This window comes from Rattus norvegicus, chromosome 17, assembly GCF_036323735.1.
Source record: "Rattus norvegicus strain BN/NHsdMcwi chromosome 17, GRCr8, whole genome shotgun sequence".
Taxonomy (NCBI): domain Eukaryota; kingdom Metazoa; phylum Chordata; class Mammalia; order Rodentia; family Muridae; genus Rattus; species Rattus norvegicus.
Window position 1 is genome coordinate 71,841,246 of NC_086035.1, and position 23,626 is coordinate 71,864,871.

General features: G+C 44.2%; 1 protein-coding gene and 1 pseudogene across 2 annotated transcripts; both read left to right on the plus strand.

Annotated features, from left to right (window-relative positions):
• The first annotated feature begins 364 nt into the window (after positions 1 to 364).
• Psmc6-ps1 (proteasome 26S subunit, ATPase 6, pseudogene 1) lies at positions 365 to 5,870 on the plus strand (annotated as a pseudogene).
• Positions 5,696 to 22,589, plus strand: Rbm17 (RNA binding motif protein 17). 2 transcript variants are annotated; one of them, NM_001013058.1, is made up of 12 exons: positions 5,696 to 5,810; positions 7,799 to 7,936; positions 9,993 to 10,109; positions 11,414 to 11,580; positions 12,696 to 12,793; positions 15,353 to 15,409; positions 17,157 to 17,298; positions 18,836 to 18,999; positions 20,156 to 20,229; positions 20,983 to 21,081; positions 22,130 to 22,202; positions 22,306 to 22,589. In NM_001013058.1, the coding sequence occupies exons 2-12, from the start codon at positions 7,814 to 7,816 to the stop codon at positions 22,407 to 22,409; spliced, it is 1,218 nt and encodes a 405-aa protein (NP_001013076.1). In that variant the 5' UTR covers positions 5,696 to 5,810; positions 7,799 to 7,813; the 3' UTR covers positions 22,410 to 22,589. The 2 variants fall into 2 exon arrangements, with proteins under 2 accessions (NP_001013076.1, XP_006254267.1); XM_006254205.4 differs by having other exon boundaries at positions 5,728 to 5,866.
• The last annotated feature ends 1,037 nt before the right edge of the window (positions 22,590 to 23,626 follow it).

Consider the following 23,626-nt stretch of genomic DNA (forward strand, 5'->3'; position numbering starts at 1 on the left):
AGAGCGCTTGCCTAGCAAGCGCAAGGCCCTGGGTTCTGTCCCCAGCTCCGGAAAAAAAAGAAGAAAAAAAAAAGAAAGAAAAATGCTGGAAAATGGACAAAGGTGTTTGAAGGAATCGGAGAGAAGGGGCTGGGGAGGTGGATCTGTGGGTAGAACACTTGATGCGCAAGCCTCGGGACCTAGGTTTGGATCCAGGTCCTCATGAGAAAATCTGGGCGTGACCACACATGTCCAACCCTAGTCCAGGAACTGGCCATCTGACTTAGCCAAACCGTGAGCTCCGGGTTCAGTGAGAGACCCTGTCTCAAAATAAAAGCAGGACGTCTTCCCTTTTCTAAAAAGAAATGTACTGGGAGGGGGCTAGATGGGGAGTGAGGGGGGGGGATGCTGGGAAGAGAGGAGGGAGGGGAAACTACGGTCCCGATGTAAAAAATAATTTAAAAAAATACAGAACAGGAGGGGCGATGGCTTCTCATCACGGCGGACCAGAAACTCAAGGCGCTTCAGGACTCCAGCAAGAAGAGGCCAGAGCACAAGGAGATCGATGACCGGCTTAGCGAGCTAAGGAACAATTAGAATTTAGCAAGCAGCATGGAAGTCTGAAAGCCATCTGAAGGCACTAGCAAAGGTAGGGCAGATTGTGGATGAAGTGCTTAAACAGTTAGCAGAAGAAAACCTCATTGTTAGAGCAATGGGCCAAGACCTGTTGCCGGTTGTCGTGGGCGGCATTGATAGAAGCCGGCTGATGCCAGGAAGGAGAGTGGCTTTGAACATGACTACCCTAACCATCGGGGGGGGGGGGGGGGGGGAAGAGGTGGCTTCGTTGATGTATATGTCTCATGAGAATACCGGAAATGTTTCTTATTCCAAGATTGGAGGGCTGTCAGAACAGATTTGGGAATTAATAGAAGTAATCCAAAGTATTACTCCAGGACATAATACTCCAAAGGGCTGGATAGACCCCCAGGCACTGGGGAAACACTCTTGGCTTGACCTGTTGCCTGCCAGCTGTTGCATCTAGTTCTGTTGCAGACTAGTGAATTGGTGAAAATGCCTGTTTGACTAGAGAAATGGTTAATCATGCCAGGGATCGGCAGCCATGTACAGTTTTTATGGATGAAATCGGGGCTGTTGGTGGCTGTTGGTTTTCTGAGGGTACATCAGCTGACAGCGATTTAGAGAAGTTTGGTGAAGTTCCTAAATCCAATGGGTGGATTTGGTATGCTGCATAGAGTTAAAATGGTCATGGCTACAAACAGACCAGATCCTACTTTGCTGCGTCCAGGAAGACTGGGTAGAAAAATACATATTGATTTTCCAAATGAACAAGCACAATTAGATATATTGAAAATAATCCACGCCCTGTTACAAAGCACGGCGAGGTAGATTCCGAGGTAATTGGAAAGCTTTCAGATGGTTCTGCAGAGCATACCAGAGAAACCTGTGCACAGCCTCGGGTATGTTTGCAATTCCTGCGGATCATGATTTTGGAGTTCAGGAAGACCAGAAGTTTAGGAAGCAGTCAGAAAGGGGGCTGATATGTATGAGCAGCAACACATTATGTTTATTATATACACAATAGTATATAATTCAATAATGTTGATTCAGAAGAAAGTAGTACGTTTGCTAATGTTGCGTTTGCTGCAACAGAATTTATAAAAGACACGTTGAAGCTCTTCATTGTTGTTGTAAAAATACAAAAAATAAAAAAAGTATTGTTGTCTTTTACCTCGTTAGGTATAGCACCGTGGTGTCCCAAGATATCTGCTAGATATATTGGTGGAAACACATCCCAACAGCGGTTCAGTGTCTCCAGCCGCCGCACATTTACCTACACTCAAACCATTACGTAAAAGGACACACAACACAATAATCTTTGGCCCAATTGGTAAGATATAATTGCCCACATAAACATATAAAGCCCAGTACCATCCTTCCCTTAAAAACATTAATAACCTGTAAATTCTCTCTCTCTCTCTCTCTCTCTCTCTCTCTCTCTCTCTCTCTCTCTCTCTCTCTCTCTCTTCTTTCCTTTCCTTTCCTTTCCTTTCCTTTCCTTTCCAGTCTCCTCCTCTTCCTTCAAACTTCTCTCCCGCCCATCCTTCCTTCTCCTCCCTCCAATGATAGGCCTCCTTCTTTCCTGTACCTGCCCCTCACCTGTATTTTACAAATTCAAAGGGGAGGTTCTGGTGAAGTCACCTGATTCCTGAGTATGTGACTAGGCAGCTGTCCTTGCCGCAGTGGAATTAGCATCAAAATACGGATAACTCCAGGGCAAACCACAGCACTTCTTATATTTTGAAAATGCTTTTCATACGCTTTGTGAGCATTTTGTACATCATTCAAGACAGTTTGAGATAATAGTATTTCTTAGGACTTATTTTATATTTTGTTTTCTTTGTCATTAAAAAAAAAAAGTGGGGGGTTGGGGATTTAGCTCAGTGGTAGAGCGCTTGCCTAGGAAGCGCAAGGCCCTGGGTTCAGTCCCCAGCTCTGAAAAAAAGAACCAAAAAAAAAAAAAAAAAAAAAGTGGGATAAGGGGGCTGGAGAGATGGCTGAGTGGTTAAGAGCACTGACTGTTCTTCCAGAGGTCCTGAGTTCAATTCTCAGCAACCACATGGTGGCTCTCAACCATCTGTAATGAGATCTGGTGCCCTCTTCTGGTGTGTCTGAAGACAGTGACAGTGTATACGACACACACCTTTAGTTCTTTTTTTTTTTTTTTTTTTTTGGAGCTGGGGACCGAACCCAGGACCTTGCGCTTCCTAGGTAAGCGCTCTACTACTGAGCTAAATCCCCAACCCCACAACACACACCTTTAATCCCAGCTTAATCCCAGCTCTTGGGAAACAGGCAAGAGGATCTCCGTGAGTTCAAGGCCAGCCTGGTCTAGGTAGTGAGTTCTGGGACAGCCAGGATTACATAGAAAAACCCTGTCTCAAAACAACAGCAAAAGCATTGCTATACACACTACACACAGTTGCAATCAAATTACAAGTTATGCAAATCATGCTAATTGAAAACCGATTTGTTTTCCTCTGAGAGCACCCAGCACTCTTCATGCCAGCCCCCAGTTTCTGTCCATTGTTCTTGCCAGGGTATTTGAGCTACCTGGCTTCAAATGTCCCTTCCTCTTGCTTTCTTCTAGAACATCTGCCCTCCTAATATTCTGGCTATGATTAACCAATGTCGTATTTTTGCTTCCTGCTGTCCCCACTCCAGGCTGCTGATATTGCTGGGAAAATTCACAGAACTTACTTGTGTTGGGGTTCCCATGTATGCTGGTTCTGTAGCTCCCCTTTCTCATACTGTTCCTCTTCCTAGCAGGAAGAAGAAAATTCTCGTATATAAACATTGTGTTCGCTGAAAGTTTAGAACAAGTGCATTGAGCTAAGAAGTTATGTAACTAGAAATATTAAATATTATGAAACTAGAAATAGAACAAACAAAAGGTTTTTTTTTTTAAGCCAGGCACATTCCTTTATCCCAACACTCAAGAGGCAGAAGCAAGGGGATCTCTGAGTTTGAGGCCACCCGGGTCTACCGAGTGAGTTTCAAGATGGCCAGGGCTACACAGAGAAACCCTGTCTCAAGAAACCAAAACCAAATCCAAGCAACACCCCACAGAAACCAGTAAAAAACAAACAAAACAAAAACACAAAAGGACGCCTATAATAGTAGACCTACCAAATTGATTTTATTTTAAAACCCCAGTTTTCTTTTTCTTAATGTGTTTTATTTTTCGAGTACAGGTGCTTGGTCTGCATATAAGTCTTGGATGCTGGATAGTGAACAAAGGTCCTCAGGTCCTCGGAAAGAGCAGGCAGTGATCTTAGCTATTCCCTTCTGTCTCACAAAAACAAAATCCCAGTGTGTGTGTGTGTGTGTGTGTGTGTGTGTGTGTGTGTGTGTGTGTATTCCTCTTCCCTATTTATTATTCCTTATAGTGTTTACTATGAATAATAAGATTGTGTTATTTGATGCATAGACTTCTCTTATTTTTTTTTAATTTATTTTATTTATTACATTAAGTACACTGTAGCTGTCTTCATGCACACCAGAAGAGGGCATCAGATCCCATTACAGATGGTTGTGAGCCACCATGTGGTTGCTGGGATTTGAACTCAGGACCTCTGGAAGAGCAGTCAGTGCTCTAAACCACTGAGCCATCTCTCCAGCCCCCTCTTATTTTTTTTTCCTGCAATCGGGACTGTGTTATAAAATGTCATTTTAAACTTTTGTCCAGAAATCAACCCGCACACATTGTTGCTATTTGATTTCTTTGTGTTTATCTGCCATAAACAGGTGCATTTCCCCAGTCTTGCATTTTCAGACTTTCAGAATTACTTAAATGCATTCTTATAAATCAGATTATAATGTTGGCGTGTTCACTCGTGCCAGGATTCACCTAATCCTCCACAGTTTCTGTGATGGCTGTTCCAGGTTGTCAACTTGACTACATCTGGAATGAACCACAACCCAGAAATGGAGGACACACCTGTGATCTGGATCTTGAGACTGGAAGACACAGGCTTCTGACTTGGATCTTGGCATGGAGATCATGAGACAGTGTCTATGAAAAGCTTAGGCCCAGGCAAGATAGTACATGCCTTTAATCCCAGGAGACTGAGGCAAGCAGTCCTGAGTTCAAGGCCAGTCTGGGACAAAGCAAGTTTTAGATCCAGGTGTAGAGCTTGAGGACATAAGACAATGGAAGAAGGAAGACTCAGTCTTCTTCTTCTTTGCCTGCTTGCACTTACTTGCCAGTACCTCTGTTGGGACCTCCTTCTTCAGATTGCAGCTTATAGAGAAGAGCGGCTTAAACGACCTACCTTGTGGGACTGAGCAACTACTAGACTCTTGGATTTCCCATTCACAGCTGCCCGTTGTTTGGTTAGTTGACTACAGACTGTCTGTCATTGCAATAAATTCATTTAATACATAGAGATATTCCATAAACTCTCTGATTATTGAAAACCCTGACTAATACAGTTTTATTAGCTTGATCTTTCTTCCTTTCTTTCTTTCTTTCTTTCTTTCTTTCTTTCTTTCTTTCTTTTCTTCTTCTCCTTCTCCTTCTCCTTCTCCTCCTTCTCCTTCTTTTTCTTTGTGGTTGTTGTTATTTTTCAAAATAGGGTTTCTGTGTAGTCCTGGCTGCTCTGGAACTCACTGTGTAGACACCAGCCTGTCTTCGAACTTAGAGACCAGTCTGTCTGCCTCTGCCTCCCGAGTGCGAGACTAAAGGCGTAGGTCACGACCACCCAGTTATAGGTTGAAATAAAATTTACCCATGGGAAAAAAACACGTTTACACAGAGCCCTGGTTTTTCTATAGTGTTTACATTCTTTCTCTGAAGACCCAGCTTCAATGCTATTCTGCAATATCTCGCCTTCAGAGTTGTATTTCCACCGTTTAGTATATAAAAGAGTGGTTGAGAATGAATAACTAGAGCTTAGGAAGGGATTCTCTTGGCTCCTGAACTCAAGGTCTGAAGGCACATGAATCTCGAAACCTTGTGCCAACGGCGCCATCTCTTGGCCGGCAGAGACGGGATGCAGTGTAGTCCTCCGGTCAGCAGGGTGCAGTGCGACCTGGGCAGTGCAGCTTTGCTTCCGCGAGTCGCACGCAGGCGCAGACGTGTACTCCCGGCAGCCCCCGCTCTCCTACCCCGCGCGGTGCATCACTTTGCGGACTCGGTGGAGGCTCGGTGCTGCGGCGGGCTCCGGCGGTGGGCGGGCTTCCGCGCAGGGCGGCCGGGCTCGGCGCTGCCGCCGCCGTGGCCCATGGGCACAGTCGTCTCGGAAGGCCGGGTGAGTGGCGCCGCGGCGGCCCTGGCAGGCGGTTCCGATCTGGAACGGAGACTCGGGTGAGCGCGCCTTCACGGATGCGCTGGACGCGAGGCCGCGGCTCTAGGCCGCGCCGTAAGGGGCGCGGGGATGCGGGCGCGGCACCCCGAGCTACCCGGGGGTTCCCAGCCCTCCACGGTAGGCTCCTTCAGCCTGCCATGCTCCCCTGGGCCGCCTAGATCTCCCCTCCACCTGTCGCGGTCCTCTTGACAGGAAGAACGTTCCTTTCTCCTCTTCATGGCCCATGTCCAGACCAAGGTGTTGAGTCGCTAGACCCCAGTAACCCAAGGTGCCTCGGGCCTCATGAACGGAGAGGCCAAAAACAAAAACAAACCCCCAAACTTGTTTCCTCCAGAGCACCTTAAGTGAGGGTAGAGGACGTTGTCTCACCTGGCTAGAGAGAGACAGTTGTAACCCCCGGCATGCTCAGGTCTGTGTTAAGGGAAGTTCATGTCCCTCCGCTAGCTTTTGAGCTTCTTCTACTTGGACCAGTTGCACTATGACTGCGTGCTTCAAGCTCAATGCTTCTCCAGGGGTTAGATCTCTTAAGAAGCGTGTTCGAAAACCCAGGGCTGGATTGATCCGAAGAACCAGAGTACAAGCTGGAAAGACCTGGAAGAGGAGCCGATGTTTATTCAGTTTAGAGGAGTTTTCTTACAAGGGCAGATCGGGAAAGGCTGCACCAATGAGGGAGTGGGGAAGCAACAGCCGAGGAGCGCTGTAGAGTATTCTGCAGTTTTAGACGGTGACAAGGGATGAAGAGGGGTTTAGAGGGGTGACCATCCATTGAGAAGTCAGGAAGGGAGGACCGTTGACATAAATTCTTATTGGTAAGGGTATATAAGGGTGGAAAGTATGGTTTTCTAGATGATTCCGCTTGTTCTCAGCATAGGTGAGGCCTGTCTCTCTGCAACAGGTGTCTTTTTTAGATCACGTGAGCACATTTATACTGGGATAAGCTGTAAGCATTTCGAGATAACAAAGTTTAGTAAATAAAGTAACCTAGCCCAGGGTAGCATATGCCTGGAACTCCAGTGCTTAGAAGGTGCAGGCAGATCAGGAGTTTTAGGACAAGTCACATGTGGAAAATACAGGAGTCATTTTTCTCCTACCGTATGGGTTCTCATTGACACCCCCCCCCATTTGTTATTACAAACCTCCCCTCCCCCCAACATGAATTTTTCACATATCCTTCCAACAGGGAACAGTTCACTCTAGTAGGTAATTCTACAAGTCAGAACAGTACAGAAATCTGCTCTGCCGTTGGCTTCAGTTACGAATTGCTCTGCTTTTGATAGGCTGTGGCCTATGGTATCTTGGTAATGTGGATGGGAAATTTAAACTGTTGGAGATAGTTACATGTGGAGGGGAATAAATGATTCTGTAAAATGTCATCCTTTTTTTAAGCCCTAAGTATAAGATAGAAATTGTGTTGTGGATCAAGCTAACAGGGGTAGACTTGTGATTGTGGCTACCTCCAGAATTTACTAAAACCCAGTGGCTGGCCACACTGGTGAGGGATTTTTTTGTGTGGTTTGTTTGTTTGTTTGTTTGTTTTGAGACAAGGTTTCTTTTTGTAACAATCTTGGCCCTCATGGGACTCAGAAATGGTTCTGAGCCACCATTACAGTTCAGTTGTTGGGAACTGAACTCAGCACCTCTGGAAAAGCAACCAGTACTCTTAACCACGGAGCCATCTCTCTACCACCTGGTTAATAACCATTAATAATGCCCCAAACAGAGATTGTCCATCTTACTTCATTATCTATTTTGTAACTGAAGGTTTTACTCTAGAGGACTGTTTTTAAAATAGTGCCTAGGAATAGTTTTGCAGGTTAGAAAGAACCTTGCACTTGTGACAGCAGGGACCGTGGTACAGCTATTTTAACAGAGATGTTCATAACTTGCTTCTGTTTTGCATTATTTAGTCTCTGCCCTTGCTTGTCTTTCAGTATTAAACCAAAAAGATGTCCCTATATGATGACCTGGGAGTGGAGACCAGTGACTCAAAAACTGAAGGCTGGTCCAAAAACTTCAAGCTTCTGCAGTCCCAGCTCCAGGTGAAGAAGGCAGCTCTCACTCAAGCCAAGGTAAAAGCAGGCCCAAGCAGGAGTGGGAAAGTCCACTGAGCTCCTTGAGAACAGCTTAGTTTAAGCTTGCCCCCTTGTTGGATAAATGCAAAATAGTGGATGGGGAGAGGGGTGGAGAGTTGATTACTTTACTTCTCTTGGCTCTTGGAACTAACAGGACAGTTTCATGGAGTAGGAATGAAACTCAGTCGCAAGACTGGCTTTAGACCGGAGGATGTCGGAGACTGACTTTGAACTGTTTTCAGATGATGCTTTCATACCGTGGTCCTAATATCCTCTGGCACTTCTGGTCTAGGCTGGGTCCCCCTAGTTTGTTGTAGGAAGCTTGGAATTGAGCTTTGCACGATAATCAGCGCCACAGTGTGCACCACGAAAGGCTCTGGTGTTTGTGAACATACCCAGCATGTGTAGTCATAGGTGGGAATTGCTCATCTGTGTTAGACATGGCATTGTCTTTAAAATTTCTTTGTTTCTATGTTTCTTTTTGACACAAGATCTCAATATTTGTCCTTGAGCTGTCTGTGTAGACCAAGGTGGCCTCAAATTCAGAGATGTGCCTGCCTCTGCCTCCCAAACTCTGGGATCAAAGGTGTGTACCACCACACCCAGCTGTGCAGATATTTTAATGTCAGCTATTAGCAATTGTCTTGAGATTGCACATAGATTTTAATCAGTCAGAATGGAACATTACTTTAAACCATCTGCTAACCTTCTGACATGAGTTTTGAGGACTATCATCTGTGTGGTTGATTTCTTATGAGGAAGTGAAGTTACATTGTATTGTTTCTCTTGGGCTCTTTGGTGAATTTCTCAGAGTACTAACCAAACTTTTAAAAATACTTGGTATGGAAAAATTTACCTGTATCTGAAAGGTGAAGGTTTGATTTCATTTGTATTTCATTTTTGAAAAATTAAATTTTAAAATGACTAAATAAGTGATTGACATAATGCCCATTATGGAAAGTTAGGGTTTATATTGTGGTTTTGTATATAATACCTTGATGATATGCTGTTTGCCTAGAGCACCATTAAAATCCAGAGAGCTCAGACTTCCTGATAAGAATGAAAGTTTGTACCACTTTAAATTTTAAAACCGAGAAGTTAAACTTTGGTGATCACCGTCAGTCCGTCCGCATGATCTGCCATGGCATCCTGGCAACCTGAGGATTTGGTGGTGTTCACCAGCTTGCTGTACGATATTCTTGTCTACTACCTTTAACCTCAACCTAAACAGGTTTTAGATCTGCTAGAACTTAGAGCTGTAAGTTAGGGAGACATATGTAGCAGCACTTGTAATAACAGTGTCCCAGAGAAAAACAAAGAAGATGGAGGTGGTGTGTGCTGAAGATTTGGAAATCAAAAGCACGTTTAGGAAACAGGGAGGGGTGGTGAGGCGGCTCGGTGAGTGACAACGCCTGATGACCCAAGTTGGATCCCTAGAACCCTATAGTGTAAGAAGAGACCCGGCCCTCACACATGCATGCACACCCAAGTATGCATGCATACAAACATACATATAGACAGGCAGACAGACAGATTGAATAATTGTTGTCTGGTTGGGGTAGTCATTCTAAAAGAAGTAGGATAGGGCTTGCCCTCTGGAGACAGACAGGTAGGTCTGTAAGTTTAAGGCCAGCCATAAAGTGGCCACACTTACTATAAACTGTATAGATAGAGGAAATCTGCTTTTAAAAAAGAGCAAAAGGGAATGAAGCTGTAGCTCAGTTGGGAGTGTTTGCCTAGTTTCCAGGAAGGCCTGTGTTGAAGCCCCTGTGTATAAACTGGGTCTGCTGCTCAGTCAGCACTCAGCGGTGGAGGGAGGAGAACAGGAGTCCAGGTTCATCATCGGCTGCAGAGGGCACTGGAGGCAGCCTGGGCTCCCTAAGACCCCTCAGCAAACAGTAAGCACACTGATTGTGTTAGACTCTTAACTGCTTTAAGGATGATTTTATCTCAGCCAAAGGTTTGTTACAGAGACCAGAAAAGGTGTCTTTGTTGCAAGTACCATGAATTTTAATTTGGATGTTTGGTGCATTTTTCTTGTTTCTGGTGTCAGAGCCAAAGGACAAAGCAAAGTACAGTCCTCGCTCCAGTCATCGACCTGAAGCGAGGAGGCTCCTCAGATGACCGACAGATCGTAGACACGCCACCTCATGTGGCAGCTGGGCTGAAGGTAAGCCGTACCCACCTGTGGTTTGAAGCATTTTCCACGTTTCTTTATTTTACATGTATGTTCCTCTCTTTATGAGATTTATCTCATGTGTGTGTGTGTGTGCGCGTGTGTGTGCGTGTGCGCGCGCGAGTGCTTGAGCGTGCTTGCTCACTCATGCACACACCCATGGAGGCCAGAGGAGGCCTTAGATCTCTTAGGGCTGGAGTTAGGCATTTGTGAACCTTGTGTGGGTGCTGATAACCGAGTTCCCAGCCATCCTCTGATAGAGCAGTAAGCACTGTAAACCTCTGTCCATCTCCAGCCCCCACAAGGGTCTCTTCAGTAGGCCACTGAAAGCTAGTATTATTACCTAAAATAGTTTATTATGGAAACTTCAGGAATGAAAGATGGGTAAAAATGAAAAGTCTATCTTTTTAATCATACATACCTTCTATGCATTACAAAATTACATAATTTTAGAATATCTTTCTGTAACTTCTCGGCCTTCTGCTCTCTAATTTGTGTTTAGTGATTGTCCATTTCTCCTTTTCAAAACAATAGAACTACACGGTCATTTAAACATACTTTTATGAGTGTGTGAGTGTGTTGTCCTCATGTTTCAGTACACTGCATGTGTTCCTCTTGCCTGTGCGGATGCATCCCTAGGATGGTGGTGGGACAGTTGGGGGCCACTGTATGTGTGATGGGAGTGAGACCTGAGTCCTCTGGAAAGCCAGTCAGTGACTTTATTAATGCCTATCTCCAGTCCCTGTATGGCCAGTGTTAATAGTTTCAGTGGATTGCCTCCAGTGGATTAGCTATAACTTCATTCTTCTAATGTAAACCGTAAGGTTATTTCTAACTGTCTGTTACCAGTGTTAGAAGTCATTTTAAAGAAAGGCAAAAGGGGGGGGGGGGGCGTAATGCTGCATGTTGTTAATAGAACGGGCTCCTATTATGAAGCCGAAGGCTTGGGAGTTGTTCATGTCATCCTTGGCTATGTGTCTGTAGCACTGTGAGACTCTGGAGGGAGCACGGGAAGTCTGGAAAATGGTAATCCATTTTCACATGTACAGATGTCACTCAGATGCCAGTTTAAACCTCACTTAAGACTTACCGTGATTGTCAGTGCTTTTCCCAACATAAGCTTTTGCCTAACTGCCAGGTTGTGCTGCCATCTGGTGAGGGGAGGCCTCAACTCACCAGGAAATAAAGGATCCTTAGATAATCTGGAAGGCCTCTCTTGCCTCATCCTGGGACCTTTGCTTCTCTGATAACCCTGCAGGATGTGATACGGCACTCACTCAGGTGTTCTTGTTCCCCAGGACCCTGTGCCCAGTGGGTTCTCTGCAGGGGAAGTCCTGATCCCCTTGGCTGATGAATATGACCCAATGTTTCCTAACGACTATGAGAAAGTGGTGAAGCGCCAGAGAGAAGAGCGGCAGAGGCAGCGGGAGCTGGAAAGACAGAAGGAAATAGAGGAAAGAGAAAAGTAAGCTTCATCTTTTTTGGGGGGGAGGGGCGGTCTTTTTTTCGGAGCTGGGGACCGAACCCAGGGCCTCGAGCTTCCTAGGCAAGTGCTCTACCACTGAGCTAAATCCCCAACCCAGGCTTCATCTTGATGTGGAAACAAGTGTGCATTAGAATCTGAGTGAGTTTTAGTATGGTCTCTGGGCCTGAGGTTATGGCTTCAGTCACCAAGAGTTTCCTTGTTTTCGTTCCATCCCACATTGATAGCACACTTGAGGAAATGTATGTGTAGACTCTGAAGACCTAAAGCGTAGACTTTGTGTGGATTAGAAAAAGAACTTAGAAAGCCCACTGGTATCCAGGTGTGGTGGTTCATGGCTGTAATCCCACCCACATAGTGTTCAAGGCCAGCCTGTTTCAAAATCAAAACAACAGAAACCATTGTTGAAAGTTTTGCAGGGTTCGTGACTGCTAGAATCACAATATTTACAGTATTTCAGTGCTGTTCCTTTACTATATTTTGGTTTTGGTTTTTTGAGACAGGGCTGCTCTGTAACTGGCTGTTCTGGAAATCATTCTGTAGACCTCAAATGTAGAGATCCACCTGCCTCTGTCTCCTGAGTGCTAGGATTAAAGGCTTGGGCCACTACACCTGGCTTCCTTTCCTATTTTTGAGCCAAGTGAAGTTACATGTGTTTTTTAATTTACTTATAATTGACTTATAATACTTATAATTTAAAACTATAGGTAATAGGACTTAATTAATTTTTTATTTAATTTAATTTATACTCTCATTTATTAGATCCTGACTCTAGTTTTTTCTCCCTCTCCCCTCCCAGTTCCTGAAATCGTATGCTGTAATATCAAAAGTTAGATGTCAAATTTTTTTCCTATGAATTATACCCATGTATCAGTTAAAGCTGTTAATTTTTTTCTTTTAAATTTTTCTGTTGTATCCATTCCTGGAATATATATAAAAATTAACAGTTCATACTCTAAGAACACTTTTCTTTTTCTCCTCTTTGGGTTTGTTTCTTTGTTTGCATGTTTGTTTTGCCAAGAGGCAACCACAGGGACATTTAAGCTTACAGTCTATCCTAATCTGTCTGTGACGAGCATTTATTATTTTGTTTATAGGAGGCGTAAAGACAGACATGAAGCCAGTGGGTTTTCAAGACGCCCAGACCCGGACTCGGATGAGGATGAAGATTATGAGCGAGAGCGGAGGAAAAGAAGTAAGGCGTGAGCAGAGACTAGCTTGCCCTAAACTCAGCGCAAGCTTTGCACTCCCTTTGCTTTGAACAGGGTTCATTTCATGTTGGTTTGGGTAATTGGGGGCCTGGGCTGGCACCCTAGCTTCCTTCCAGTCTACATTCCATAGCTGCTTTGGTTTATGCTGTTTAATATATCCCCACTCTGAACTTTATAAACACAGCAAGACAACTGCTGTCCACTTGAAAGCAGCATTAGTTCTACTTCTGCCCTTTTCCTTACTTGGCCTGTTTATCTTGCCTCTTCACAAACGCAGGGCATTTCCGGTCAGCCCTGGGTGGAGGGGGAGACACCACATCCAGAGCACATTTGCCACTAACTCGGCTGCATCTGAGTATCCATCAGGCCTTTCCTGTTCACCTGCTACCTGAGAGAGCAGGGAGATCAAAGTCTGCACTGGGGGCTTTGGACCATCCTGCCTACCTACAGTTTTAGGAGAAGGGGTTTAGTTGTGTTTAAAATACATTCTTTTTTTTTTTTTTTTTTTTTTTTGGAGCTGGGGACCGAACCCAGGGCCTTGCGCTTGCTAGGCAAGCACTCTACCACTGAGCCAAATCCCCAACCCCTTAAAATACATTCTTAGCAGCAATTAGAAGCAGTAGCTAATGACACTGAAAGAACAGAATAATCTTTTGGCTTCATTGTGGTGTGGTTGCTGGGGTTACTTGGCTGGCTTAATTGGCAGGATCCTCTACTTGTCTCCTACCAATTGGCCACTGACTGAGCATCTCAGACCTTCACAGCTCTGACAGAATCTGTTAGCTTACAGTGAGTCTCACAGACAGTACATTCTGGGTATTACAGGCCCACGTTGGTCTTACCCTTGATTTTTACTTGCCTAAAGCCCTCATTGTAATTTGTTGTCTCAAACACAAAAACTAAAGATTATGTGCTGTAATACTTGGTAACTGCTGTATGTGTAACTGTGTTTTATGACAGTAATAGTCTCCCAGCTATGTGCTAAAGTCTGTGTAGGGTGTAATTTAAATTTTGAAAATATCTGCTAAGTGGGAAAGAATGTTGATTTAAAAATCTTAGTACTTAGGTGGACGAGGGAGTTAAATGTAGTTGTATTGTTATTTTTTGGTTGTTGGCTTTTTAGTTTGGTGGTGGAGTTGGTAGGGGTGGTGTTTGAGACAATCTTCTTATAGAGCCCTGAAACTAACCCAGTCATACCTTAAACTCACGACCCTCATCCTGCCTCAGCCCTCTGAATGCTAAGATTACAGTACACCATCACAGTTCCATTGCTTTTCTTACTTAAAATAATGTTAATGTTCATTGAATGCACCAAGGGTCTGGCAGTGTTGTATACTTGATACGTGATATCAGCCACTTGTTGATTTTGATTAACATTTTTTCTTTGTTGAATACTTTCAAGTCTCATCTTCCTAGCCCATAAAGTGACTGCTCTCTTTTTTGTAAGGTGTGCTTTCTGTATAGCAAGAAAATTTCCTCCCTTAAATAATCACAGGAAGTATGCAACTTCAGTGAGAGGCTTTGTGTTTGAACTTGTAACTGCCAGAGAACCAGCAGTATTCAACCTGTGATGTACACAGTGATCCTACCTTCTCTCAATAGCTTTAAACTTTTCAAGGTTTTAGTTGCTCATATTCTACTGAAGTCTGAAAATGCAGAATAGACCAATAGAATATTCTGAGAGGAGCCACATCTGCTGACTTCTTATTGGCAGATTGATATGATTACTAGTGATTGTCGTCATTCTCTTACTGTGCTTAATCTATGACGTGGACTCTCATCGATAGACACAGTGCTGGTGCCTGTAGTCCTCGCACTTTGTAAGTGGAAGCAGGACCACAAGCTCAAGGCCAGTCTGAACATACAAAACAGAAAATGACGTTTTTGATGTCTGTTGAGGTTCTCTCTAGGTTTATATTTCTTGTTGATGTGTGTCACCCAATCTGTTCATCATAATTCATCTCTACTGGCTTTAATTTCTTTTGTGAAACATGTTGGGCTGATACAGCATGGTTTTATAACCAATTTCAATTGATCTTACTGTTCCACTGGTAAAGTCACAATACATCTGGGTGGGACACTTGACACAGGGTTTCCTGGTGCGACTCCCGGAGGGCTTATGCTAGGGGTATGGCCAGGACACTCTGTATTTGGGGATTCATAGAATAAAGAATTCCTTAGTCTGCTCACGATGTTCTAGTTGTCTTGTCTTTCAGTTTCTGTCCATATTACCTGGCCAGCAGACACAGCAGGAACAGAGGCACTGCCTAGCATGTTCCTAAGAGCCCCTAGGGACTCATACTCCGGAGAGGTGTCAGGCACGTGCTTGGTGGAACAGTGGCTTTGGCATCAGAACTCGATTTATTCCTTTTCTTCAGATTCATTCTCTGATTGTTTTCTCAATTGGAAACAGGAAGCTGAATTACTCCCCAAGGTTTTTGAAGCCAGGATAAAGCCATAACTACACAGGGGCAAATTGAGTGTGCTGATTTGGCTTTCTTCCTTAAACTGTACTGCTAACCATGGTCCTTATGTCTTCACAGGTATGGGGGGAGCTGCCATCGCCCCACCGACCTCTCTGGTAGAGAAAGACAAAGAGTGTATGTACACCTTTCTTTTATTACCTATTCTCATACGGGTGTTTATGGACAGTGAAGACCCTCAGCTCAACTCTCTTAGCGTCCTTGAGTTTAGAGCAAAGTAGCCTGGCTGTCCCCACTGACTTCACAGTGGCCTGGCTGCCTGCTGCACTCTCGATGCTTTGCTTTCCTCTGTTCTGCAGCAAGGGCTCAGCTGGCCTGGCTGTGACCTCTGCCTCTGAATGCTGGGGTCGGAGCATGCAGCCACCGTGCCCACCCCACGAGTGGGACTAATACCAGACTCGGAAATACAGAGCTGGCTTGGGGTTTTTGTTTTTGTTGTTGTTGTTGGGTGTTTTTTTGTTTGTTTGTTTTGTTTTGTTTTGTTTTTTCCTTTTCAGGGTAAGGTTCAAGACAGGGTTTCTCTGTGTAGCCCTGTCTGTCCTGGAACTTAGTTTGTACACCAGGCTGGCATAGAACTTAGAGATCTGCCTCCTCTGCCTCCTGAGTCCTGGGATTAAGTGCCCAGCCTGAAGTGGAGATTTTTATTATTCTTTTCATAAGGTTTCCTGTTTGCGATAGGTTCATTTGAAGTAAGTACAAGCAATAGTAAAGAGTAGCACGTGCCCAGCATGAAGGAACAGCAGAAAGAACTCAAATTCAAGGATAGCCTATGCTATACAGTGGTTTTCCAGGCCAGCTTGTGCTAGAGGGATTTATGCAGGCAATACACTTACACATAAAACAAAAATAAGTAAATGAAAACTAAAAGCCATCAATAATCTTTTGAAAATATTTATTATATTCTAATTTTATGTATGTAAGTGTTTTGTCTGCATTATACCTGGCACATGTGGAGGTTAGAATAGGGGCATTGTATATCCTGGAACAGGATCTATGAAGGTTATGAGCCACCACATGGTGCTGGGGACGGAACCCAGGGCCTTGCGCTTGCTAGGCAAGCGCTCTACCACTGAGCTAAATCCCCAACCCCTATCCGATACCTTTAAACCTTCCTGTTGATGCTAATGCACAAGTGGGTTTTTAATGGTATGTGCAGCTAAGTTAGTGTCCACAGCAAGTACGCCTGAGACTTACATTGCATCTCCTTGGAGCACACAGAAATCTTACAGTCAGGCAAGAGTTGTCATTTAAGTGAGTGCTTTGACAGGTGAGCAGCATTTCAGAAAGATGTGAAAAAGGATGCTGGGAGGATATGGCCAGTAGAACTAAGAATCCTCTTCCACTTAAACCAAAAACATTACAGGGACGGAAGGGCAGCAAAGTGCATGTGTGTTAATAAGGTAGCCCACTGTCCTGAATGCTGATTTTATAACTTTTATTATTTAATTGTTAAAATGCTGGGAGTGGGGGTTGGGGATTTAGCTCAGTGGGGTCCTGGGTTCGGTCCCCAGCTCCGAAAAAAAGAAAAAGGGGAAAAAAAAATGCTGGGAGTGAAGAGATGGACAGCTCACCTATGGAGAGAGCTTAATGCTTCCCAGAGGCCATGGTTACGTTTCCAGCATCAACCACCTGTCCAGCATACCCTCAGGCGTCCACACGACCTAAGTGACAGGATCTAAACACTGATGTCAGAACATTTTGTGGTAGCTGTGGAGACCGAGCAGATGTGGGCAGTGTTCTTTAGGGAAGAGAGAACATAACAAAAATGTAGGTTAAGTCCGTTCAGGGTCAAGAGTGGAAGCTAGTGAAGCTTCTGGGGTTTTTGACAGAGCTGTGCTGAGCCTGCTTTACTTTTCTTCAACAGTACCCCGAGATTTTCCCTATGAAGAGGACTCAAGACCTCGATCACAGTCTTCCAAAGCTGCTATTCCTCCCCCAGTGTATGAGGAGCCGGACAGACCAAGGTCTCCAACCGGCCCCAGCAACTCCTTCCTCGCTAACATGGGGTAAGTGCTGAGTGTCCTATCTAGCGGAGAGAAGGTTGAAGTGGTTTAAGACTCAGAGGTTGGGGGTGTGACTCAGCCCTGCAGTCCCAGCACCTTGAAGATGGAGGCAGAAAGGGTCAAAGTTTCAGGCTAGCCTGGGCTACACAGTGAGACTAGGATACAATGTGAGTGTTGGCTGTTTTTCCCACAGGCAGAACTCATTTGAAAATGAAGGCACTTGGATTTCTAGAGACATGCTTGTTTGGTCACATGTTGCTCTATAAGGATTAGTGTTCATACCGTGCTGAGTGTTTTCCAAACCAGTGCAAGTTTGTACAAAGCAGCCTTTTAGTACAAGTCATGGATGGTTTAGACACATTTTGCTATGTAGAAGTTTCTGATAATTACGTCATTTCTCCTAACATGCAAATAAAATAACTCATAGGAATTAGAGATGGTTCGTGTTCTCTCCAAAGGGTGAAGGGCACTGGGTTTTCCTGAAGAAATGGGTCATTTGCCTTAGACTATGGTCATACACCTTTGGTTTTAAGAAACCGTGTAGACTGGAGATGCAGCTCAGTGTGAAAGGTTTGTCTGCTGTGCATTAGCCCTGGGCTTTGTCCCTAACCACTCCCCTCAAAACAAGAAACATCGTTTGTCATCCTAATTATAGTATTTGCCATGGTTTGGAAAAAAAAATCAAGATTGCCATTTGAGTAAGACTAGTGGGTGTTGTTTTGTTCTGAGGTAGTATCTCCTTATAGCCCAGGCTGACTCACTGTTCTTTAGCCACCTGCCTCACTCACTGGGGTGCTGACGTTAGGATTGCAGGAGTGAGGGCCACAATATTTGTATTCTGATGCTGTGAAAGGCCGCTTGGGTGGCATTGCCCTACATTTTTTATCCCATGCTGTTGAACAGACTGCTGCTTGCAGTGTGGGTCTTGAGGACCCTCAAGAGGTTCTAAAGAAAGAGCTGGAGTAGACCTCATGAACAGCAGGATGACTTTTCAAATAATGGAAGCTCTTTCTTCAGTCATACTGTTTCAGCTGCTGCCAAACAGGTTGCTAGTGGAAGTTGCATTTACCAGTGCAAATGTTGGCGCAGTTCCACCACACTGTCTAGAGAGCGGTGTCGTGTCAGTGACAGCGCTGCACTGGAGGGGAAGAGGGCAGAGGAAGTGCTTCTGGTTCTTGTCCTTCCTGCTCACCATAAAAGTTGTCACTTTGTTTGATTTTCATTTAAACAAGAATTGGATTTTTAATTTGTACTTAAGAAAGTTCCAATATAGTATAGCTTAGCATTTGTAGTCATTTGCTTTGCTCTGGAATAGTTTGTTCTAAAGGAAACCTGACAGGAATTACAGAACATAAGCAGGTACAGATCTAATGGAAGCTGGGCTTCGTGATCCAAAGCCAACCAGATGGTGCCTCTGGGGACACCCTTGAGACCTTTGGACATCAGGAGTAAATCGTTGCCCTCTTGCAGAAAGCAGCATAGATGAGCATGTTCTGGGGTCGGTGGCATCAACTATACGGATCCTTTCCTTTCCTTGCAGTGGCACCGTGGCTCATAAGATCATGCAGAAGTATGGCTTCCGGGAAGGTCAGGGGCTGGGGAAACATGAGCAAGGGCTAAGCACTGCATTGTCCGTGGAGAAGACCAGCAAGCGTGGCGGCAAGATCATTGTTGGTGACGCCACAGAGAAGGGCGAGTCTCAGGGTACGTTCACAGAGCACTATGGGTCCTTCATTCCAGAGGGCAGGTGCATCCTCCCTCGGGAGGCAGTGACTTCCAGTTATAACATGGGTTCCACTTCTGTCTTAGGACACCAAGAAGCCCTGAGACTTGTCTTTATGTTTCAGAACCAAGAAAGACGTGAGATAAGCTTGTGGGAACAAACGTGCCAGCTGCTTTGATTGGGCAAAGACTCTTTATAGCTTGATAAAGTACTTAGTGACTATGTTCGCTTTCCCTACATCTTCATTGCCTTTCAGTACAGACGTGGTTTTGGTTCACTTACTGTTCATTTGGTGAGGCCCATCAGCAGGTCATCTGAATTCCCTTTTCTAAAGTATGGCGACAACTCACTAACAGTCCTGTTGGTGACAACTCACTAACAGTCCTGTTGGTGTACTGCCTCAGCAGCAGCCAGTCGCCTGAGCGCTAGCTGCTAGGGGAAGGTGATCCCAGTTTACAGTAGTGTCTAAAGTCAGCTCAGCTAGTAGCTAGATAGTTAATTGTCTAGGCCAGCAACATAACAAGGGTTATCAGCAGATATTATAAATGCTCTGCCAGCCCTCTAGGAGATGAAATGGGCAACAGATGGTAGATGGAGGGCAGAGACGTTGAGAAAATGCTGTGGATGCATCTATCAAAGAAGAACGTGTTTGTACCGCAGCGACTGCTTGCATAGATGCTTTTGTAAATGACTCTAGGACAGCAGTGATGAAGTTGGCATTGCAGTTGACTTAGTCTCTTGTACTGGGAGTCTGTAACACTTCTTAGTTCCATTTCCTTCCCATTGCTGTGGTAAAATAACCTGACAAAAGCAGCTCACGAGAGGAGGTGTTTATTTGGCTCAATCCAAATCCAGTCTACAGTTCGTTCCCGAGGGGCAGTCAGGGCAGCTGGTCACATGACCTGGTTGTGAGCAGAGGGTAATGAGTGAATTCACACTACCTAGTTCTTAGTTTACTTTTCCATCCTTGTATGGTCTAGGCCCCTGAACTGTGGGTATCCACTTCAATGAATGTGACTGATACAATATCTCACAGATACTCTCATAGACCTTTCAGGACTTCTAGGCTTAATTATGTCTAGATTTTTTTATGTCTATATTTAACTAACGATCATAGTGTCTCATGTTTTGATACAGATGCATCCAAGAAGTCGGATTCAAATCCATTAACTGAAATTCTTAAGTGCCCTACTAAAGTGGTCTTGCTGAGGGTAAGAAGTAAAAAAACCTGTCCCTTGATTCTGTGTCACCTGTCCACCTGTCTTTACAGGCGTTCACAAAGTCCTACTGGTACCCTATAAAATACTGACGGTATGGGCTGGAGCAGTGGCTCCGTGGTTCAGGGCCTGGGGTGCTCCTGCAGAGGACCCGAGCTTGATTCCCGCACCCACATGGTGGCCCACTGCTGACTATAACTCCAGTTCCTGGGGATTTACCCTCCTCTGGCCTCTTGAGGGCACCAGGCACTCAAATGGTACACAGACATACATTCAGGCAACGCCCATACATTAAAATAAATAAGTAATTAATTTTTGGAAAGAATACTGAAATGATACTTTTGCAAGTAATACCTTTGGGTAGATCCTTACAGACGGGTTCTAGGTTATCCTCCCAGTAAAGTATTACATTGAAACTGCAGTGACTAATTAGTTAAAATGGTTAGAGATTTCTGAAGCACTCTCTTAGGTCTTCGGTGCACAGATACTCTTGTATCTTTTCAGAGCTTCCTGACTGTTTACAGAAATTCTAGCTTAAGTACTTTAGAGGCAGAATTTTCCATTCTGTCTTTTGGGAGTAGAACATATTCCACTTCTAGGATGGGGCTCAGTGTTGGAGCACTTCCCAGTATGTGCAAGGTTCTAGTTCTGGTAGGGTAGAAGGGAGAGACATTTGCCTTTATAAAAGAAAATGTTATTTCTGAAGACATTTGTAAATTATGCTTGTATTTGTTTCTCTGTATATAGAACATGGTCGGTGCAGGAGAGGTCGATGAAGACTTGGAAGTTGAAACCAAGGAAGAATGTGAAAAATATGGCAAAGTTGGGAAATGTGTGATATTTGAGGTAGGAAGATTTTCTCTTGATATAATTTATAATTGGAGGGTTCTAAATCTCCCTCTACAAGTGGCATCGGTCTAGTGAAATTGTCTCCCTATAAAAGCCAATGCATATCAGTTAGACTTCTCGTAATGCTAGGTGGTTTTTGTTTGTATATTTTGTTTTTAAGACAAGGTCTCTCTTTGTAGGCAGGCTGACCTAGAGCTCATAGAGATTTCCTGCCTCTGCCTCCTAAATGCCAGGACTAAAGGAATGCATCACCACTCCTGGCTATGTGTTAGTTTTAACTGTAAAAACAAAAGTAGATTTTATTTAGTAGTATAACTTACATCATATTGTAAGTATTTAGTGCCTCTGGAGCCAATTCTGTACTGAGAACATTTAAGATACCAGAAATGTGTTGTGCTTTCAAGGATATGTTCAGAGGAAGAGACAGCACATAGCAACCAACCAGGAAATACAAAATAGTAGACCTAACAGTACTGGCTATGAGTACTGATCTTGAGAACAATGGAGGAGGCCTTATTACTGTCTCATGTGAGCCAGGCTTTGAATAGAGTGTGAGGCGTGGCAGAGGAAGGGCCTTTAGGCTGGGCGAGGACTCCTGGGAATTAGCTAGACTAATATGACATGAAGCTATATTGTAGAAGGCTGGGACCCCTGAACAAAGCTAGTGAAAATGCAAACCGTTTGAGTACAGCTGTGTAGCCATAGCTTTCGCTGCAGCTGCTGCTAATGCTGCTGCTGCTAATGCTGCTGCTGCTAATGCTGCTGCTGCTGCGTCACGAGGCTGGCTGCTGCCTGTGTGACACTTGATTATGTCCTAGTTGCTTCCTCCAGAAAATCAGACTGCACTACTTAGCTTTAGTTATGTTCCCAACCCTTAACACTATGCCCTCTAAACCACATTAGAACAGCTTTTGATATGAACAGTTCATTTCCTTCATGGCTGACCACTTATGTCATGTGTGCGTGGATATACACGTATATTAATACTTGAAGTTAGAGTATGTGTACAGACACATCTTTACCACTGTGTTCCTTTCCATTCTAGATTCCTGGTGCCCCTGATGATGAAGCAGTACGGATATTTCTAGAATTTGAGAGAGTCGAATCGGCAATTAAAGGTTTGTTGTACTGTAGAAGAACTTAACATATATGAGTTACTATTTGTTTCTATGTCTTTCAAGATTCCTGTATTGACCAATTGTCACTTTGTTTGCCTTCCAGCTGTTGTCGATCTGAATGGGAGGTATTTTGGTGGACGGGTGGTTAAAGCCTGTTTCTACAATTTGGATAAATTCAGGGTCTTGGATCTAGCAGAGCAAGTGTGATTGTAACTTAAAGTCACCTCCTTGATCCTTACACGAGCTGCAGACTGAGCAATGGCACAGGCGTCAGCCTCCATGGCTGCTGGACACTGAAACTCTTGGATGGACTTCTAAGATATATGTTGATGGATCCCTTTTTTATTTTGTGTTTTTTTAATATAGTATAAAAATCCTTTAAAAATCTGTGTGCTCTCTGGTTGTTTCTCTCCACTGCTTCTGTTGATGGTCTCCGCCGGAATTTCTGGCCGTGCGGCGTGTCTGGCACTACAGGGTCTAGAAAGGCTTAGAATGCAGTGTGTATTAAATCATCCTCTTCCTCGTCTTGATAAGCTCACACTGTGGAGCTCTAGCTCCATCCAGCATGTAATGAAGTCATCTTGGCGCTCTGCTTGAGGTGAAAATGCGTGCTTTCTCTAGTAGAGAAGTCTAGTGACTCCGGGCGGGGAAAACTCAGCCTGAATTACGATTGAGGAATCAAGAGCCCAAGTGATCTGGCTTGAGCTGTTTGCTGTTTAAGCCAGGCTACAGGGTTTACTGTGGGATTATGGAATACGGCTGTGGAAATCACTTTAGGGTGGATTAGAAACATCGTTAACTCAAACCCAGAAGGTGCGTTATGAGTGAGTACCAGCTATGTTGGTACTCACAAAAGCTGAAACTGTTGGTGCACACACAGAGTGGAAGAATGCGTACAAAACAATAAACCAATTAGGGTGGGCTTTGTGATCAAAGTACTTACTGTATGAGTTTGAGTTAAAGAATAAAGATGAAAGAATTCTGTAATTGGGACCTTTTGTGATTTTGTAATTGGGACAGTCAAAAGCAGCTGTGAAGTCTATGGCAGCTTTATCTTCAAATCCAGCATGCATATTAATAATATGTATATATACTATATATAGTAATATGTATGATATATATATGTGTATATATATCCCTGTGGGCTTCCAACTGCCCGGCTACTGAGCGACGGCTAATTCTGTCTCTAATGCACGGAAGGTGCAGGCTCCCATCTTGAGCGCCTGCCCTGTGCCTTCTGATACTGATCCTTTGTACTAAGTTGCTTTTCCTGGCATTCTCAGCAGCAGCAACTAGAGGGTGCCAATGACAAAAGAGGTTCCTCTTCATTAGTACGACGTAACTTCATGATCTTTCCCCTTGTTTCTCTATAATTGTATAAATCACCCCTAACTATTACCAAATGCATTCCTGTAAGAATGTTT

Excerpts from the sequence above, each read along its gene's own strand:
- Rbm17 (NM_001013058.1), top strand. The coding sequence starts at position 7,814 with ATGTCCCTATATGATGACCTGGGAGTGGAGACCAGTGACTCAAAAACT. Across the intron at positions 12,794-15,352 it reads GCGAGAGCGGAGGAAAAGAA|GTATGGGGGGAGCTGCCATC; the intron begins GTAAGGCGTGAG and ends ATGTCTTCACAG. Across the intron at positions 22,203-22,305 it reads AGTCGAATCGGCAATTAAAG|CTGTTGTCGATCTGAATGGG; the intron begins GTTTGTTGTACT and ends TTTGCCTTCCAG.